Here is a 21,205-nt window from a genome sequence, read left to right as displayed (position 1 = left end):
AACTAATTGAGGCATTGGAAAATGCTTGCCTGCAAGATGGCACCGAGGAACAATTTCCACAGCAAGGGGAGGAAAGACGGGAGCTGGAGGTAAATACCCAAAAAAGTCAAAGTGTGGTATGAGGAGGAGATGGCACTGCTTGGAGATGAGGTCACCATTGAATATTTTTTTTTTAATATTTTGGCGAGCTCAGTCATTCGTGTTTTTTTCATTTTTGTGTTTCTTCCTTCACTTTGCATAAGGGGGGACAGACAGGGACATCAGAGATATATGCCTCCGCAAAGTGAGAGGGAATCGACAATTTATAAAAATCACGCAGAACCTAGGAAATACGTATAAGTCAAGTTGCATGAAAGTTTTTTTGAATGAACTTTAAAGTCTTTACAAAGCTACAGAAGTTAACTTTTGACGTATTTTTGAGCAAGAAAGATAAAGTCAGTCCATAAGAAGTGTTGGACGTGCTGAGCAAGGTGAATCAAGTCTTAGAGGATCATCCATCAGATCATCTGATCATTTCAGGTAAGAAAATGGATTTTATCTCTTCATATGTTAAGCAAAGTAAACTTCAGTTCACTTATTCAGATATTTCTAATGTGGAAGAGATTTGGTTACGCTTTTATGGGGAGTGTGAACTTGAGAATTCACGTATAGAATGTGCAAGGTCTTTTAATAGAGAGAAACAGAAAATCAGAAATGTCTGTCATTTAGTCTATGATTTTCACAAGTTAATCGTAGAAAAATGTAAAAATGGTGGAAATAGACAACCTGAATTGTCAGGAAAGTCAGTGATAGAGAAATCCAAAGACTGCTTAGAACCTGGAATGTCAGTCAGTAATATTGTGAATTCTGACTGTAATGTTGGAAATGATAAATCAGATTTTGACTGTAATTCAAATCAGAATTTTGACAATGGCGACAGACACGTGCTACGTAATCAAGGTGATTTTCAGGACACTGGGAAAGAAGCAGGAAATGACGTAGAGAAGCCAGAAGGGGGAGGAGCCAGAGTGGGACACGTGCAGAAAGGACACGTGCAGAGAGAAAATGGCGACGATCAGTTTCTAAAAATAGAACAGGCTAAGTTAGGAATTAAACTTAGAAAGAGTCTATTGGACATATGCAAATTAATTCCCGCATATAATCCTAAAATACATGTTTGCAGAAATTCAGAGATATTTGAAAGTTCCATCGAGAAGTTAAATTTAACCAATAGTGAGACGAATCAGTTATTCCGTATGTGGATACCTCAGCATTTCTTTAGACAATTGGCATTAAAAAAGTCTTCTGACAATGAGACATTTGATTGTTCAAATGATAACGATATCATAAGGCTGAAAAATCTCATCTTCTGTGCAAGGAATGAATCTGATCCAAATTATGAGATGTTGAAGGAATTACAAATTGAACAGAATGAGAGTACGTTCTCATTTATGTCCGTTTTTGAACGTTTGTATAGGGCGCTCATTCCAAATGTCAGATTGGATGGAATGATACGTTTATTCATCAAGAAATTTAATTTCCTTGATAATGCAGCTTGTGCGGTGGCAGTAAATAAAAAGTCCCTATTCGAATGTACGACATTTATTGATTTTGTTAGAAAAAGTCAATCAAAACAGAAATTAATTAATTCTGAAAAACCAACACGAAAAAGGGAGAGTTTCTGTGAAAAACCAACAGTGTCTCCTAGATCCAGATATTTCTGTGACAGGGTGTATGAAATTCGCAGGAAAATGCATACGTGTTACAAACCATACAATCCATCCCAATTATTATCATCTAAAAATCTTTTTCCACAGGAAAAACCCTTGTCTCCAGTGGAGGGATTGGTCACTGGGATTGAGGATCCCAGACAAATGATGAGTAAAAGCTTTGAAAGACAGAAACAGGTGTCTTGTGCAGATTCTTTCCCTGGGTTAGAATTTGATAGCCAGCGGCAGCTGGGAGACATTCTTTCTCATTTAAGAGAAAAACTTGAATTACATAAGTTCAGAGATTCCTATAAGTTTAAAATGAATCTAATAAATCGAATCTTTGAAGAAAAATTTAGGTTTGGTCTTCAGCTAAATAAAGTGGATTTCTGGGTAAATTAATTTTATTGTTTGATAAATATGTTTATTCATATACAGTGAATCTATGCATATATATTATATATATAAATATATATATATATATATATATATATATATATATTAAAGGTAGTGATAGTAAATCAAGGTCATATTTTCATTTAGTAAAATGATAGTTTAATGTTATAAATTAATAATTTGATCTCTGTATATGAATAATAATATTTAAAATAAAATAATAAGAGAAAGTAACAGATTTTAAGTGTTTTATTTTTATCATAAATATGATAATAATTTTATTCTTTTATTTCCCTCAGAATTTATCAGTAAAGCAGATTGATGCAGTATTAACTTTTTATTTATACATTTGTTCTTGTCCTCAATCAGGTAACATATATTTTATTGGGTAAGGTTAATCGCGAAAGCACGATTAATAATAATTATTATTTTCTCAGGTACCAATTGCTAGAGAACTATTACTTTAACGTTTATTTTATGAATATACATACATCTTCTTTAGAATTATTAGAAATGTAATCTGAGCTTTGGAGTGTAGTAAAACTGCTTGCTGTTTTGGAATGATGTTCTTTGCACGTACCAGAGCATGTGACTTGAATTACTAAAGCTAATAATAAATGTTTGTTCTATGGTCAAATGTACAGTATGTAATACATTGGAATTTGTATTTTTCAAGAAGTACTTCAAATTAGTAACATAATTTTTGAAATGCGCATAGAATATTGGAAAAAAGGGATATGTGTCTGTCAGTTTCTATGTAGAAGTATATGTTAAAGAACCATGACAGTCTTGTGTGCATAGATGTGTCTATGAATGATTGATTGTTTGAGCAGCTGCTGATGTCAAGTACTTTGGATCCAGGAAAAAAAAAAAAAGGGAATTTTTGTTTTAACTTCGAGGTTATAATATATGTATGTATACTATTAGAATAAATAAGTTATAGTACATAAGTATAAATGGAAGAAGTTATACTGACTATATCTTATTCTTAGACATATTTCTTTAATATAGAGATGTTAGGATCTTTTGTGTTAGTCACTTCTTTTACTGATACATAGATTGGTAATCATTTTTCTTTTCAAATATGGAAGTGATATTTATAATATGGTCTTGAAGATATACAACACAAATTTTAATTTAATTTAATCTAAACATATTAATTTGTATAATATCATATTTCATGATATTGAAAGGGAGAGGTTTGGTCTCAATCAGCTGAAGACTTTGCCTCTTTCTTCAAGCGGAAGATTGACAACATCAGAGCAAGCTTTGGCCCACAATCACCACAGCCCCTCATCATAGCTACTCAGCCATCTTCCTCCAAATCCAGCTTCTCCACCATGACAGAAAACAATCTCTCCACTCTACTCTCAAGATCACATCTAACCACCTGTGCACTGGACCCGCTCCCATCGCACCTCATCCCCAACATCACCGCAGTCCTCATCCCAGCCCTAACCCATCTCTTCAACCTATCACTAGCAAGTGGTGTAGTCCCTTCATGCTTTAAACATGCCTCTATTACACCCATCCTCAAAAAGCCCTCCCTTGACCCATCCTCTGTGTCAAACTATCGCCCCATATCCCTTCTCCCCTACGCCTCAAAACTACTGGAACAGCATGTCCATCTTGAATTGTCCTCATACCTCTCCTCCTGCTCCCTCTTTGACCGGCTTCAATCTGGCTTCCGACCACATCATTCTACCGAAACTGCCCTAACCAAAGTCACCAATGATCTACTAACCGCCAAAGCCAAGCGACACTACTCTGTCCTCCTCCTCCTGGACCTGTCCTCTGCCTTCGACACAGTAGACCATTCCCTCCTACTACAGATTCTCTCATCTCTGGGCATAACAGACTTGGCCCTATCCTGGATCTCCTCATACCTAACCGACCGAACTTTCAGCGTCTCCCATTCTCACACCACTTCCTCATCTCGCCCCCTATCTGTCGGTGTCCCCCAAGGCTCAGTTCTTGGACCCCTGCTGTTCTCCATCTATACCTTCGGCTTGGGACAGCTCATAGAGTCCCACGGCTTCCAGTATCATCTCTATGCCGATGACACACAGATCTACCTCTCTGGACCTGACATTACCTCCCTACTAACCAAAATTCCACAATGTCTGTCTGCTATTTCATCCTTCTTCTCGGCGCGATTCCTAAAACTTAACATGGACAAAACAGAGTTTATTGTCTTTCCTCCTCCTCACTCATCTCCTCCAACAAGCCTTTCCATCACACTTGATGGTTGCTCACTCTCCCCAGTCTCACAAGCTCGTTGCCTTGGAGTGACCCTCGACTCTGCTCTATCCTTCAAGCCACACATCCAAGCCCTCTTCACCTCATGCCGATTACAACTCAAAAATATCTCCCGGATCCGTGCTTTTCTTAACCAAGAATCTGCAAAAACATTAGTGCATGCCCTCATCATCTCCCGCCTCGACTACTGCAACCTCCTGCTCTCTGGCCTCCCTTCCAACACTCTTGCACCCCTCCAATCTATCCTAAACTCTGCAGCCCGCTTAATCCACCTCTCCCCTCGCTACTCCCCAGCCTCGCCACTCTGCCAATCCCTTCACTGGCTTCCCATCGCCCAACGACTCCAGTTCAAAACATTAACCATGACATACAAAGCCATGCACAACCTGTCTCCTCCCTACATCTGTGACCTAGTCTCCCGGTACCTACCTGCACGCAACCTTAGATCCTCACAAGATCTCCTTCTCTGCTCCTCTCTTATCTCCTCTTCCCACAATCGTGTACAAGATTTCTCCCGTGCATCCCCCATACTCTGGAACGCTCTACCTCAGCACATCAGACTCTCCACGACCGTGGAAAGCTTCAAGAGGAACCTCAAGACCCACCTCTTCCAACAAGCCTACAACCTACAATAGCCTTCAGCCCAGTAGACCACTGCGCAACCAGCTCTGTCCTCACCTATTGTACCATCACCCATTCCCTGTAGACTGTGAGCCCTCGCGGGCAGGGTCCTCTCTCCTCCTATACCAGTCTGTCTTGTACTGTTAATGATTGTTGTACGTATACCCTCTTTCACTTGTAAAGCGCCATGGAATAAATGGCGCTATAATAATAAATAATAATAATAATAATAATAATCACACATTTATATTTGATAAATATATGTGTTTACAGGATACTTTAATAATTAATATTTCAAGTACAAAGGAAGAATTGGGAATAAAAAAATATATTTGAAGTATATCATAATGCATTTATATACTAAGAGAAGAGTATTATTTGCAAGGTTACATGACTTAATTATTTTTATAGGTTACTGATATGATAGGTATGGAAATCCTATAAGATACTGGTAACATTAAGGTTATGTATTATTGAAGATATAGGTGTTATATACTTAGAAGGCTTTATTGTTATTTCAATTTTTATTTTTATTCCGATTTTATTTTTCCTTTTATTCCTATTTTTTATATTAATTATTATTTAATATACACATTTTTAATCAAAATCTTAACTCTACAATTTTTATTTTTCCTTCAGATTTTAAATATCTCAATTGAGAAAACACTTCAATATTTAGTTCAGTAATATCTAATATAAGAATATTACTTTATTAAATATGAATCATATTAAAAGGGAAAAGTTCCATTTTTTGGAAGAAAAGAATACTTCCTTCATCAATATATACAATTGTCTACTTCCTAGTAATACATTATTTTTATATTAGTATGTTAACACAATAAGGATGAAATATTACTTATAGTTACACATTTTCTTATAGTAGGTTATTTAATAAATAATAGACAAATTGTAACGCCTGGTCCCACCAGACCCCGGGGGGGGAGCTCTCCCTCACATCTGCCCAGTCCCAGCATGGCTCCCACATGCACTCCTGCCCCCACTCCCAGGCAGAGAAGGCCTTCCACTTACCGGCCCCAGGGCTCTGCAGACGTTGCTCCCACTCCAAGGCCTGCTGCAGTTTCCTCCTCACACAGAATTGCTGTAGGTGATTCTAGGCTGCGTGCGAGGCCACGCCCCCTTTCTTAAAGTGGCATGCCCCAAATCCTGGAAGTGATCTCAGAGGTCACCTGCTGCCTAATAGGTATTTAAGTTCACTTCCCCCGGCAGCAGGCGCCCGAGCAACGCCTCTATTAGTGCATTGCTAGTGTCCTAATCTGTCTATGCTATTGTTTATGATCCGTACATTTGTTACCTGATTCTAATCCTGTGTCTCACCGTAGTGCCATCTATACCATTCCGGCTGTGGACGTCACCACCTATTCCTACCGTGGACGTCACCGTGCCATACCTGCCGTGGACACTATCTGTACCGTACCGGCTGTGGACGTCACCACCCATTCCTACCGTGGACGTCACCGTGCCATACCTGCCGTGGACACTATCTGTACCGTACCGGCTGTGGACGTCACCTGCTGTGAAACATCTCCGGTGCCACTTCCGTGTTCCGCCTGCCGCGGACATCGTACCCGAGCCACGCCTGGCCGTACAGAGACTCCTACCTCCGGTCCCTGGCTGCCGTGCATTTAGGCCTTCTGGGGAGGCGCCGCACAGTCCCTGTATAGGGGTTCGCTGCTGGCCGTCTTCTCAGGGGAGTCCGGTGCACGGTCCAGTGGGTCCACCTCCGGACGTTCGCCGCTCCTCGGTGAGCGTAACACAAATCAAATAAATTAAATTAGAATAATAAAGATGGAAGATCGAGGTACATCTAGGTTTACCTTCCTATATTTACAAATATTAATATTACATTTTTAATCAATAATAATTAATAATGGGTATTATTGTGTTTTGATGGAATCATCTAGTCTTTCTAAAAAGGCACATTGTTGCCTTTCATATTTATAATATGATACATGTTATAGGTACACATTATATTATTTCATATTTTATATTATATTTTGGTTACATTGAACACATTGCCACCTATGGGTTTGGAAGGGTAATGCACCAATGACAAAAAAGGTCATTACATGAGAATACTATTGTCTATACCATTATGCAGTATTATTTCATCATTCTAAGTATCAATTATATTAATACTTCTACGATAATAATAATGACATGGTATTATAGTATTAGAGTTATGATACACTGTGACATTTATTAGTGATAGTTATTGCCATATTTGGTATTTAGATTAGGGAATTAAGTCTTCAATCAAGATTACAAAAGATAAAAAGACTTTATAATTTTCCTAAAGTTAAAAGGGATTCTGCAAAAAGGTCCAAAAGGTGATGTCTCACATGAGACTGTGAAACATACAATACACTTACCGTGTTTGCACCTCAGAAACACAGTGATCCTATGGTTCAAGGATGGACAATGACACATGGTCTGTGCATTAAGACCTCCCTACAGATACTAAGAAGAACAATGACGTGTTAAAGTTAACCCCTGTCGTGCTGACCAAGAACGTCTTAACAACTGTTCCAGGATTTGACAACAGGCAGCATGGAGGATAAAGGTGACTAATGTAAATTACTCTGCACAGACATCAAAGACTTCTGCTATTCTTCTACACTCATGAACTGTGGTTTATCAACATTGGCTATGGACTTTGTAATAAAGAATAAGGTTTATGGACTTTGATCTAATGATGATAAACGCAATACGGGACTGTATAAATTGGTAACCATTCATTTTTATCAAAGGATTTATTTCTAAAAGACTGTGTTTATGCCAGATTACATCGGCGATAAGAAGACATCAACTCAGAGGACATCATATGGTGACCGGATTTGTTTTTTGCATTTCTTTTTAGGTTTAGCGAAGTATAGTTATATATTTTTATATGATTGATCAGTCACGGCCTACCATAACATGAATTCACATTATTATATTATTGAACTTACAACATGAATAATGCAAATTAATTATTATTCATCATTATTATTGATATTAATCCGTTATCGCCAAATAAGGAAAGAAGATTTGTTATTTTAATGATGTATTAATTAATTTTCGGGGTTACTTCACCCGCTTCAAGGGGGGTTTGTAAAAACATTAAAATTAATACATCTAGTTATCAAATATTTTATAGTAGGACATATAAGTTCACAGTTCTGTTTATGTTGGAGGGCATAGTTTATTAATAAAGTTTTTATAAGGAATAAGTATTAAAATATCCATATTGAATATACTTGAGTACTGACATGGAAGGATATATATAAATCTTCTGGAAGCTTCTCGAAGATTATGTCATATGGAACTATGTTCAACTAAAACACCCTATATGGACTGAACAGTTGGTATATAACACACGATGGAGGGGGCTACGGGGCGCTCCTACACGTTGTCAGCTGCTCAGAAGGCTCGAGGCTGCAAGATGAACACATGCTGTCCAGCCTACGGTATATCCCCTGCCTTGCCATTCAGAACCCAAGGAGAGATGGATGAAGAATTCCCATTGATCAGTATGGACTAAATGAACTCTTTTTACGTAAGCTGACAAAGTATATTATTTTTCCTTTCTGTAACTGAACCCTGGCAACCATTTTTAAATAGATAAAATACATTTATTTTTTACATTTTTGAAGTCCTTTCTTTCATGCGCTTTTACGTATTTGAAGAAAAATATATTTAAGTGTATATTTTTAACAAAGCCTATAGAGCTATGGACCCTGAGAGGAATTGTGAGTATGGGGAGATAAAACAGACCATTCTAGAACATTATGCCGTGACCCCAGATACTTATAGGACTCAGTTCCGTACGTTAGCCTGTGATGGGGAAGTGTCGTTCACTTTGGAGACGTTCATCCCGGTCATCCTAACAGAACAGTTTTATGCCAAGTGCCCTACTGAGATCCGGGAATGGGTGCACGAGAGAAGACCAGAGACAGTGGAACAAGCTGCTGCTCTAGCTGATGAGGTGCTCACTATCAAACCTCAGTGGAAGAAGCTGCTAGCAGAGGGAGCAAAAATGACCAGCTCCCCAACACCAGAGGTTCCTTGTCCTTCAGTGCCCAAGATTCCTCAACCTCCTAGATCACCACCTCATGTGGATACCCATGTGTATGTGCCTCCAGTTGTTTCTACCTCATTTTCTGAAATGCGACGAGGAGAGAAAGTAGAAGAGCAAAGATGTTATAGCTGTGGGCATCCCGGGCATCTGCACCATGTTAGATCAGTTAGTTGGATCTCGGCTGGAGAAGGACTAGGATCTATAGCTGAGGCTGGATCCTAGAGCCTGTGTATGGACTGTCACAGATTGGAGATCAGTGGCCATGTGGGATTGTGTTTTGTTGTTCACCCTGTTGGACTCATGGAACTCATATAAGGACCATTGCCATATTTTTCCTGGCATCGGAATACCGGGAGGTGCCCGTGGATCTTTTGTTTTCTTGTGGACTCCTTTGCAGACTTTAAGGATTTATATTCATGTTTAGTGCTTTATCTTTGTGGTTCCAATAAAGCCCTTTGGATTGTTCCTTGGCCTGGCGTCCCTTACTATTCTGCCGCATACCCCGTCACAATCCCCTCCTCTTACTGTAGGTTTCCTCAGGGTTCAGCCCTAGGTGCCCTCTTACTGTCGGGGATCCTCAGGGTTCAGTCCTAGGTCCCTTCCTCTTGCTGTCATGGTTCATCAGGGTTCAGTCCTAAGTCCCCTCCTCTTACTATCGGGGATTCTTCAGGGCTCAGTCCTAGGTCCCTTCTTCTATCGAGGTTCCTCAGGGTTAAGTCCTAGGCCACACCCACTCTTACTGTCAGGGTTCCTCCGGTATCAATCCTAGGCCCTCTCCTCTTACTAAAACCTTGGACCCCTTCTTCTTACTATCGGAGTTCCTCAGGGTCCAGTCCTAGGTACCCTCCTCTTACTATTGGGGTTCCTCAGGTCTCAGTTCTATGTCCCCTCCTCTTATTATTGGGGTTCCTCTGGTCTCAATTCTAGGCCCTCTACTCTTACTATAGGGGTTCCTCAGGTCCCAATCCTAGGCCCCCCTTCTCTTATTATCGGGGTTCCTCAGGGCTCAATCCTAGGCCCCCCTCTTACTATCGGGGGGTTCCTCAGGTCTCAATCCTAGGCCCCCTCCTCTTACTATCAGGGGTCCCTCAGGTCTTAATCTTAGGCCCCCTCCTCTTACTATTGGGGTTCTTCAGGACTCAGTCCTATGCCCCCTCCTCTTATTATTAAGGTTCCTCAGGTCTCAGTCCAAGGCCCCCCCATCTTACTATTGGGGTTCCTCAGGTCTCAATCCTAGTTCCCCTCTTCTTACTATCAGGGCTACTCAGGTCTCAATCCTAGGTCCCCTCTTTTTACTATTGGGGTTCCTCAGGTCTCAATCCTAGGCCCCCCCTCTTACTATCGGGGTTCCTCAGGTCTCATTCCTTGGCCCCCTCCTCCTCCTATCGGGGTTCCTCAGCTTTCAGTCCAAGGCCCCCTCCTCTTACTATCGGAATTCTTCAGGTCTCAATCCAAGGTCCCCTACTCTTACTATCGGGGTTCCTCCGGTCTCAGTCCTCTGCCCCCTCTTATTATTAAGGTTCCTCAGGTCTCAGTCCAAGGCCCCCACATCTTACTAATGGGGTTGCTCAGATCTCAATCCTAGTTCACCTCTTCTTACTATCAGTGTTCCACGGTTTCAATACTAGGTCCCCTCTTTTTACTATTGGGGTTCCTCAGGTCTCAATCCTAGATCCCCTCCCCATATCTATGCTGATGACACCCAAAAGTGATGATGCACTTAGTAAATATAAAATGGCAACAAATAATGGTGGAATTGATGTTTTTTGCATTCTCAGTATAAAAAATAATAAGTGATATGTACATCAAAATAACAACATTTAAAAGTAGACCGAGAACCAATATATGAATATATTGAAGGAAAAGTAAAATAAAATGATGGCTCCGGGATTCAACAAGAAATAAAATGCAAAAAAACCCTCGATCATTAATACCAAGGAGCTATTATTGACGTGCCGCATTCAGACCTTATACAAAGTACGAGGGCCTCATTCTCCACAGACAGCAAATGATCACAATATATTTTAAGTGGTAAGGTAAGTTGGTGTGAGAAATTCTCTGCCTCTATGCCATTGTGACGCCCTGGACTAGTCAGGTAGTCACAAACACAACATCACACACACACACCCTCCCCTGGATAGTCAACAACAGTCAAACAAAATCCTTGTTGCCTCCCTCCAGGGTCTGATGTCCACACCAGGTGGGGCGGAGCCAGGCGGTTGCCCCACCCACCGAGGAGTTCACAGGCCTGGAGGCGGAAAAAGTGACAGATTCGAGTTGGAGTTGAAAGTGAGAGGACAGAAACTGTTAGTGTCTGGGTAGGAGCCCAGGCACTGTCAGCAAGGTCAGCAGATGGTGGTGGCCGTCTGCAGGAGTGGGTGCAGATCAGCGGAACCGTAGGACCGGGGACGGGTGGTGGCCCGCCGGTACTGACCCAGGGAGCAGATCTGTACCAAGCACAAAAGCAGGGCCATCAGACCCCTACCAGGCTAGGAGCCGCCGAAAAGGTCAAATCCGATAGTGACCGGGACCTCAGGGGTTCCCTCACACCCAAGACCCGACAGAAGGCAACCGTCCACACAGTGAGGATAAAAAGCCACCGCCACAGGCTAGAGATCCAAGGGCCAGCGCCGGGCTCCTTCGGTACATACACGCCGGGGAGCGGACTACCGTTGGGCAACCATTGGAGTCGATTATTTCTACTAAGGTGCAGGGAAAGACAGCCACCATCAACCTGTCAGGGGACAGCAAAGACACTGCAGCCGGCTGCGGGACCCGTCCATCCAGCCGTTTAGTTTACCACTCTGTGAATCTGTGCCTGAGTGAGTACAACAGTGCCATCCGGCACCGCGGCGCCTCCGCAACCCTGCACCCCAACTATCCTGCCTCCCCGTACCGCAACCGGGCCCCGGGATCACCAACCCCTACGGACGGAGGGGGAACCGACATCCTAGCTGCTCCCTGCCATCGCTCCCGGGATCCCCGTCACCAGCAGCGGTGGTGCCCATTATCACCACGACCCATGGGTGGCGTCACAAACTATCTCCCCGAACAAACCACCCCTTTTCACTAGTGGGCGAGGAGCACTGCTCGAGTCCCCGAGTCCGGCCCACCGCTCGAGCCACCGAGCAGCAGCAGCCCCGAACCCGAGCGTAGCGAGCGCGGCCCCTCCGCCTGCGACACCATTAGAACTCCAAATTAATAAGATTTGTTTTACAAGTGCTTGGAGAAATCAATGCAGCACAGCCAAGCAAGGTGTACTGAGAGTTTCTGGTTTATTACATCATGTGACCAGTTTATATAGTACCTCACACAAAGAAATCACCATGCACTAATAAGAGCTGCAGGGGTGGGTGCAGAAATGTGAAACTTCCCGCCCATCAGTGTAAGCTGAACCCTATGACATCATTCACTTATAAGACAAGATGGTTTCTATACAATATGGCTTGTATTCTCTCACATTTCCAGCCCGATGTTCTTTAAAGAAAAAACGGAAGAATTCTCCTCCGTTGTGACATTGTGTCGACCAATCTCGTCTAATTTAAGTGAAAAGATCCATGAAAAAATGGCAGCAGATGGATGACGCCTCACGCCAGTACATGATTCACAGACTGGCGGCTACGAGACGCCGGGAAACGTCCCCCTCATCCGCCGTCCAATAATCATCGTGTGTGAAGAAGAAGGACACCCGAATAGTAAAGAACAAGGACACCCGAATAGTAAACAACAAGGACACCCGAATAGTGAAGAAGAAGGACACCCGAATAGTAAAGAAGAAGGACACCCGAATAGTAAAGAAGAAGGACACCCGAATAGTAAAGAAGAAGGACATCCGAATAGTAAAGAAGAAGGACACCCGAATAGTAAAGAAGGACACCCGAATAGTGAAGAAGAAGGACACCCGAATAGTGAAGAAGAAGGACACCCGAATAGTAAAGAACAAGGACACCCGAATAGTGAAGAAGAAGAAGGACACCCGAATAGTGAAGAAGAAGGACACCCGAATAGTAAAGAACAAGGACACCCGAATAGTGAAGGACACCCGAATAGTGAAGAAGAAGGACACCCGAATAGTGAAGAAGAAGGACACCCGAATAGTGAAGAAGAAGGACACCCGAATAGTGAAGAAGAAGGACACCGAAGAGTGAAGAAGAAGGACACCCGAATAGTGAAGAAGAAGGACACCCGAATAGTGAAGAAGAAGGACACCCGAATAGTAAAGAAGAAGGACACCGAAGAGTGAAGAAGAAGGACACCCGAATAGTGAAGAAGAAGGACACCCGAATAGTGAAGAAGAAGGACACCCGAATAGTGAAGAAGAAGGACACCCGAATAATGAAGAAGAAGGACACCCGAATAGTGAAGAAGAAGGACACCCGAATAGTGAAGAAGAAGGACACCCGAATAGTGAAGAAGAAGGACACCCGAATAGTGAAGAAGAAGGACACCCGAATAGTGAAGAAGAAGGACACCGAAGAGTGAAGAAGAAGGACACCCGAATAGTGAAGAAGAAGGACACCCGAATAGTGAAGAAGAAGGACACCCGAATAGTGAAGAAGAAGGACACCCGAATAATGAAGAAGAAGGACACCCGAAGAGTGAAGAAGAAGGACACCCGAATAGTGAAGAAGAAGGACACCCGAATAGTGAAGAAGAAGGACACCCGAATAGTGAAGAAGAAGGACACCCGAATAGTAAAGAACAAGGACCGAGAACGGATGAAAACCAAACAATGCCGAGGAGGAAACGTGAGCTATTAACTACATGAGCGGAAATGGACCCAAACATGAGACCCTGCACCTACCTCCACCTGCAGAGCCGCACACCGGATATATGGCTGCTCTGTGCTTACAGGACCTGTGATGATGTCACATGGAGGGGAGGAGTCAGGGTCACATGATGTTGTCATGGCGCTGGATGAGGGGAATTTTATGTGTGGGGTCAGGAGGGGTTTACAGTGTGGATGTAGCAGAGCCGTGTGTGTACGAGGTGTACGGAGCGGAGTCGTGTGTGTACGAGGTGTACGGAGCGGAGCCGTGTGTGTACGAGGTGTACGGAGCAGAGCCGCGTGTGTACGAGGTGTACAGAGCGGAGCCGTATGTGTACGAAGTGTACGGAGCGGAGCCGTGTGTGTACGAGGTGTACGGAGCGGAGCCGTGTGTGTACGAAGTGTACGGAGCGGAGCCGCATGTGTACGAGGTGTACGGAGCGGAGCCGTGTGTGTACGAGGTGTACGGAGCGGAGCCGTGTGTGTACGAGGTGTACGGAGCGGAGCCGTGTGTGTACGAGGTGTACGGAGCGGAGCCGTGTGTGTACGAGGTGTACGGAGCGGAGCCGCATGTGTACGAGGTGTACGGAGCAGAGCCGTGTGTGTACGAGGTGTACGGAGCGGAGCCGCGCGTGTACGAGGTGTACGGAGCAGAGCCGTGTGTGTACGAGGTGTACGGAGCAGAGCCGCGTGTGTACGTACGAGGTGTATGGAGCAGAGCCGTGTGTGTACGAAGTGTACGGAGCGGAGCCGTGTGTGTACGAGGTGTACGGAGCGGAGCCGCGCGTGTACGAGGTGTACGGAGCAGAGCCGTGTGTGTACGAGGTGTACGGAGCAGAGCCGCGTGTGTACGTACGAGGTGTATGGAGCAGAGCCGTGTGTGTACGAAGTGTACGGAGCGGAGCCGTGTGTGTACGAGGTGTACGGAGCGGAGCCGTGTGTGTACGAGGTGTACGGAGCGGAGCCGTGTGTGTACGAGGTGTACGGAGCGGAGCCGCATGTGTACGAGGTGTATGGAGCAGAGCCGTGTGTGTACGAGGTGTACGGAGCGGAGCCGCATGTGTACGAGGTGTACGGAGCAGAGCCGCGTGTGTACGTACGAGGTGTATGGAGCAGAGCCGTGTGTGTATGAGGTGTACAGAGCGGAGCCGCATGTGTACGAGGTGTACGGAGCAGAGCCGTGTGTGTACGAGGTGTACGGAGCGGAGCCGCGCGTGTACGAGGTGTACGGAGCAGAGCCGTGTGTGTACGAGGTGTACGGAGCAGAGCCGCGTGTGTACGTACGAAGTGTACGGAGCGGAGCCGCATGTGTACGAGGTGTACGGAGCGGAGCCGTGTGTGTACGAGGTGTACGGAGCGGAGCCGTGTGTGTACGAGGTGTACGGAGCGGAGGCGTGTGTGTACGAGGTGTACAGAGCGGAGCCGCATGTGTACGAGGTGTATGGAGCAGAGCCATGTGTGTACGAGGTGTACGGAGCGGAGCCGCATGTGTACGAGGTGTACGGAGCAGAGCCGCGTGTGAACGTACGAGGTGTATGGAGCAGAGCCGTGTGTGTACGAGGTGTACGGAGCGGAGCCGCATGTGTACGAGGTGTATGGAGCGGAGCCGTGTGTGTACGAGGTGTATGGAGCAGAGCCGTGTGTGTACGAGGTGTACGGAGCGGAGCCGCATGTGTACGAGGTGTACGGAGCAGAGCCGCGTGTGTACGTACGAGGTGTATGGAGCAGAGCCGTGTGTGTACGAGGTGTACGGAGCGGAGCCGCATGTGTACGAGGTGTACGGAGCAGAGCCGTGTGTGTACGAGGTGTACGGAGCGGAGCCGCGCGTGTACGAGGTGTACGGAGCAGAGCCGTGTGTGTACGAGGTGTACGGAGCAGAGCCGCGTGTGTACGTACGAAGTGTACGGAGCGGAGCCGCATGTGTACGAGGTGTACGGAGCGGAGCCGTGTGTGTACGAGGTGTACGGAGCGGAGCCGTGTGTGTACGAGGTGTACGGAGCGGAGCCGTGTGTGTACGAGGTGTACAGAGTGGAGCCGCATGTGTACGAGGTGTATGGAGCAGAGCCATGTGTGTACGAGGTGTACGGAGCGGAGCCGCATGTGTACGAGGTGTACGGAGCAGAGCCGCGTGTGTACGTACGAGGTGTATGGAGCAGAGCCGTGTGTGTACGAGGTGTACGGAGCGGAGCCGCATGTGTACGAGGTGTATGGAGCGGAGCCGTGTGTGTACGAGGTGTACGGAGCAGAGCCGTGTGTGTACGAGGTGTACGGAGCGGAGCCATGTGTGTACAATGTTTACTGACAGGAGGTGTGTGCTTGATGTATGTGGAGTGGAGCCGTGTGTGTATGATGTGTTTGAAGTGTAGCCATGAGTGTTGAGCCATGGCGACTTGATGGTTTAACAATCTGTAGGAGAATTGACCTTGTGCATGCTTAGATAGGATCAGCAGGGTCTTCTCCGCCGGTGTCTTGATAGTATGAAGCCCACTAGCGTAGGTGCCCCTGTTGTGCCTACCGTACCAGTCTGCCTTTGCCATCTTGGCTTTGGGCGTCAGCTGCCGCTTTCCTGGACACTGAACTGGGAGTGGTGCCTGCCGTCTATCTCGATGGTCACTTATTTAAGCCCCTTTCACATCAGGATAAGCCCGGGTCCCCCCTGTGGTCCAATGGGTCCACACCTACTACTGCTCACCTCAACATCTCCGAGCACTCCAGTTTACGCAGACCATGGACTCTGCTGACTCCGACACCGATCTCTGGCCTACAGAAGCGTACCTGAAACGCTAATGAGTCCTCACTATAGCCAATGGTGGTGGAGATAGGTTAGTGCTGGTAGGTAGCCTACGAGGGCAGCCCCAGGGGATCACGATACCCCAGCAGCTGGAGTCAAGGGTATGGAATCATATATTCGCCGGAATGGGTGGAGGCAGCAGCAGTGGCTGGACTGGACAGTTGCAGCAACATCGGACAGTATTGTAGGAGCAGCTGGAGTGGATAGTTGCAGCAGCCTAAATGGATAGTTGCAGCATGGCCGATATCGTAAGTGCAGCTGGTGTAGATGGTTACGGCAGCAGTCGGTATTGGTTTGTTGCAGCAGCAGTGAGCTTGACCTGCACTGGAACACAGATAAGAATCAGCTATACAGCACACAACACAGTAGCAGTAGCAACAGCACAAACGAACCTGAGAACTAGCAACGTATAGGCCATGTTGCCCAGGCACCTCCCTTAAGGGGAGGGTGCCTCAAATATCTGATGCCTCTCAGCTATATTAGATATAGAACCTTGGCACTCAAGATCAATCTAAATAGTGTTTTTTATTGTGGAGAACTTGTAGGACCAGCACAAGCACAGATGTTTCGGTCAAAGACCTTCATCACTGTGCGTGCAGAGGGTCCTCAGAAAGTATAGCAACTTGGCAAATGTCGCGGGCGGGGAGGGGACGCTGCGCTCACCCACTGCTCGGGTCCGGCTGCTGCTGCTGCTCGGTGGCTCGAGCAGTGGGCCGGATCCCGGGGACTCGAGCGGCGCTCCTCGCCCGTGAGTGAAAGGGGGTGGTTTGGTTTAGGGATATTGTCCGTGACACCACCCACGGTTGTGGTGAGGTTGTGACACCACCGCTGCTCTGGACGGGGATCCCGGGAGCGGTGACGGGGAGCAGCTTGGATGTTGTTCTTCCCCTCCGTGGGTAGGGGGACTGGTTGTCCCGGGGCCCGGTGAGGGAGGGAAGGCAGGCGGGTTACGGGGCCTGGTGAGGTGCAGGGTCGCGGGGGCAGCGCGGTGCCGCACGGCACGATGGTACTCACTCAGCCAATGAAGAATGCAAAGTCTCCGGTAAAACAAACGGCTGGATGGACGGGTCCCACAGACGGCTGCGGTAGTCCTCCCGGTAGGTTGGAGGTGACTGCCTTTCCCTGCACTTGTGTTATATTCACGGTTCCAATGGCTTCCCACCGGTAACCCGCTCCCCAGCTTAGATGGATGCTGAGGGAGCCCCTTTTGCCCGCAGGCTCTGGCCCTGGGAACTGTAGCCTTGGCGGTGACTGTATTTCCCTTCACGGTTTGAGCTGTTGCCTTCAATCGGGTCTTGACTGCTGGGAAACCCCGGAGGTTCCCTTCGCTAACGGATTTGACCGGTTTTACGGCGACTCCTAGCCTGGTCGGGGTCCGTAAGCCCTGCCGAATGGTGCTGGCTTCTCTTCGCTCCCCGATCCGGTACCGGCCTCCCCGGTCCTTACGGTTTACGTCAATCAGCCTCTCCTGCAGACGGTCACCACCGTCTGCCAACCTTGCTGTATGTGCCCGGGCCACGCACCCGGACACGGTCAGTCTCCTCCACTGCCACTTCACTCCTCCACTCCTCAAACTCAAAACTCATCTAAAACTGCCTTCCTTTTCCCGCCTCCAGGACTCTGTACTCCTCGGTGGGTGGGGCCAACCTCCTGGCTCCACCCCCTGGTGTGGACATCAGCCCCTGGAGGGATGCAACAAGGATTTTTGTTTGACTTCGGTGTGCCTAGCCGGGGTGTGGGGTGTGTTGTTGTAGTACCTGTGACGTCCTGGCTTGTCCAGGGCGCTACACAAACGGCGTTGCTAGGTATGACATGATGTCCACCACATTGCCACATAGACAGCGATGGACACCGCGTCATACCCAGCTACGCCATTTGCTAAGTTGCTATACTTTCTGAGGTTCCTCTGCACGCACAATGATAAACGTCTTTAACCGAAACATCTGTGCTTGTGCTGGTCCTACAATGTCTTCACAATAAAAAACACTATTCATATTGATCTTGAGTGCCAAGTTTCTACATCTACTTGAGACGATTTTTGACCCTACTTGAGCACCACGCCAGAAGTGCCGTGTGTATCAGCTCACTATGCCTCTCAACTATAGGCTGAGAGGTACTTTCAGGTTAGGGCATATTGACCATTTCAGAAAAGGGGCATGACCTCGTGCGTGCCCTAAGGGTACTACTAGGAGGCCTGTGCAGTGTGCGCAGGCCCCGGTAGACAGCGGCAAGTGCCAGGGACAGAGCAGTGTGCTGGGATGGTGAGAGTGCGAGTGCCGATGTCCTTGCCAGAAGAGAAGGGCAGAACAGCGAGTGGACACCAGTAAGGGTGTTACAGAACCCCCTTATCCAGCAATCCCTTAAGGAGAAGAGTGGCATTCATTTTCTCCCTGGGCTTCCATGACCTCATGGCCAAACTGTGACGGGGTGTACATCAGAGCAAAGAGAGACAACAGGCCGAGGATGATCCAACAGGTTTACTAACAGGAATACAGGAACAGCACACGACAAGTCCAAATAAAACATTCGGGGGCACCTCCCGATAATCCAAAGTGCCAGATCACGACGAAATAGTCCTCTTCAGAGTCCCAGAAATCCCACACAATCCACTGGACGGCGAGATCTGTCCGCAGAATCAGATCTCGCTCCCTTCCTCTTCAAAACTCAGCCATAGGTCCTCATCCTTCTCCAGCCGATATCCAACTAACTGAACTAACATGTTCTTCTCTCCTGGGATCAGCCCCTTAGGTGGGCACACCTCCCCCTGGCCATTTTGGTGCATGAATGGACTTTAGACTGCTGGCTCTGTTCTGTTTACCAAGTTGTAGATTGGAGAAGTCCCATGCTGAGAAGAACAATATATATATGCAACCCCCACCAAATCAATGACAATAGCTACTGCTGAAGCCTGATTGCAATATGATACAGGCTGGGGGAAGGTATGGTCACTTACATCCCAAGACATAGTACTACAGCAAATACAGAGAGAAGGTAAAATACATCACATGGCATCTTATACAAAAATATGGGATGGAGAAAACTACATACATCATGACACAAACAACTTCCAGTCCACCAAGAAGAGGGTTTTACCTCTTACCCTTTTCAAAGTGAGAATGGCTTTTACCTCAAAGATGTCTTCATTACTGACCGGAGCAGGGGAGGTACCTGGATCCCTATAGTAATGGATCAGGATGACAGGCTTGAGAACGGACACATGGAATGAGTTTTGCACTTGCAAGGAAGTTGGAAGCTTTGGCTTGTGGTTTACCTCAATAATCCACTGGAGCACCTCAAAGGGACTGATAAAGTGGGGAACCAACCTATAAGGATGGCAACTTGAGACAATCATATCTGGAAGAAAACCATATCTTGTCTCCAGGCTAGAATAAAGAGGAATCAAGGTGTCTCTGGTCATCATGACTCTTCATTCAGTTGGAGGACTGCTCCAGGGAGGACTTGGTCTTCGCCCATATCTTGGCGAAAGTCTTAACAAAGGCATCGGCCATAGGACTGGTGGAGGTTAGGGCCACTGGGAACGGGATTTTGGGTCGCTGTCCATACATAATGTGATATAGAGACTTAGAGGAAAATTTGCTCACATGATTATTATATGAGAACTCCGTCCATGGACGCAAATTGACACAGTCGTTATGGTGTGCATTGCCGAAGTGCTGTAGGAAGTTTGTCAGGATTCACCCGTTCCACTTACCCATTGTGTACCGCCCCGCGCTCGGCTGCAGCCAAGCAACTCGGATCCGGGCTCGTTGGTGGGTGGCTCGAGCGCCTCCGGACCCGGGGTCACTTCGCTCTGAAAGGAGGCTAGCGCTACGTAGGGGTTATGTTTCCGGCCGGGGCCATGGTTTTTAGTTAAGTTCGTGACGCCACCCACGGGTTGTGGTGAATGTAGACACCACTGCTGCTGTTATGAGGCCCCCGGGGACGGTATTGCGCAGCCAGGTGTTGACCCCTCCGTGGGTACGGGGGTGATGGTCCCGGGGACCGGTTGTGAGGGTGCGGACGGATTGGTGTGGTGCAGGGCGGTGCGCGGCCCGAGGGCACAGTTGTACTCACTCTGACAGATACACCGGAGTCTCTGGTAAACCAAAAAGATGGTGGTCAGTGCCCGCAGCCGGCTGCGTCTGGTCCCCCACCCGGTTTGGTGGTCCCCGTCTTTCTTCTGCACCTTGTTTTGTAGCTGTGGACTGCCTGCACTTCAGAGACGGGAGTCCGCTCCCCGGCTGTGTGTGTGTCGGGAGAGCCTGCTTGCCCGCAGATGCTGGCCCGTGGGATCTCTCTGCCTGAGCGGTGGCTTTCTATCCCCCTCGTTTCGCTGTTGTCTTCAGTCGGGACTTAGTTGGGAAAGGACCTAAAGTCCAGACCTCAATCAGTGAATTAACAGTCCGGTAGATTCGGGACCTCGTTTCAGGGTCTGAGTACCCCCTCTGTGCTCCGGTTTCCAGTCGGTTCCCCGGTTCGGTACCGGCGGGCCACTACCCTGTCCCTTACTGTAACGCCTGCCTGGATTAACAGACTCAAACGGGTTGTAATGGACAGACTAGGGGGAAGCCCCTCACCAAGCAGGACCCCCAGAACTCTGAAAC

At 46.9% G+C, this 21,205-nt stretch overlaps 2 protein-coding genes across 2 annotated transcripts in view; both read right to left on the bottom strand.

The window, feature by feature from the left end:
* LOC142312484 (oocyte zinc finger protein XlCOF29-like) overlaps positions 1 to 6,708 on the bottom strand; it is a 28,369-nt gene extending 21,661 nt beyond the window's left edge. Inside the window, exon 1 of the mRNA XM_075351429.1 lies at positions 6,584 to 6,708. Coding sequence (XP_075207544.1) covers positions 6,584 to 6,607 — 24 coding nt within the window. The 5' untranslated portion in view covers positions 6,608 to 6,708. The remainder of the gene's footprint in view (positions 1 to 6,583) is intronic.
* LOC142313156 (uncharacterized) overlaps positions 1 to 21,205 on the bottom strand; it is a 186,379-nt gene that overhangs the window by 40,993 nt on the left and 124,181 nt on the right. The window lies entirely within an intron of this gene.

Source organism: Anomaloglossus baeobatrachus, chromosome 5 (genome assembly GCF_048569485.1).
Source record: "Anomaloglossus baeobatrachus isolate aAnoBae1 chromosome 5, aAnoBae1.hap1, whole genome shotgun sequence".
NCBI lineage: Eukaryota > Metazoa > Chordata > Amphibia > Anura > Aromobatidae > Anomaloglossus > Anomaloglossus baeobatrachus.
The sequence above is the reverse complement of the archived record's forward strand: the minus strand, read 5'-3'. Positions and strand labels throughout refer to the sequence as shown.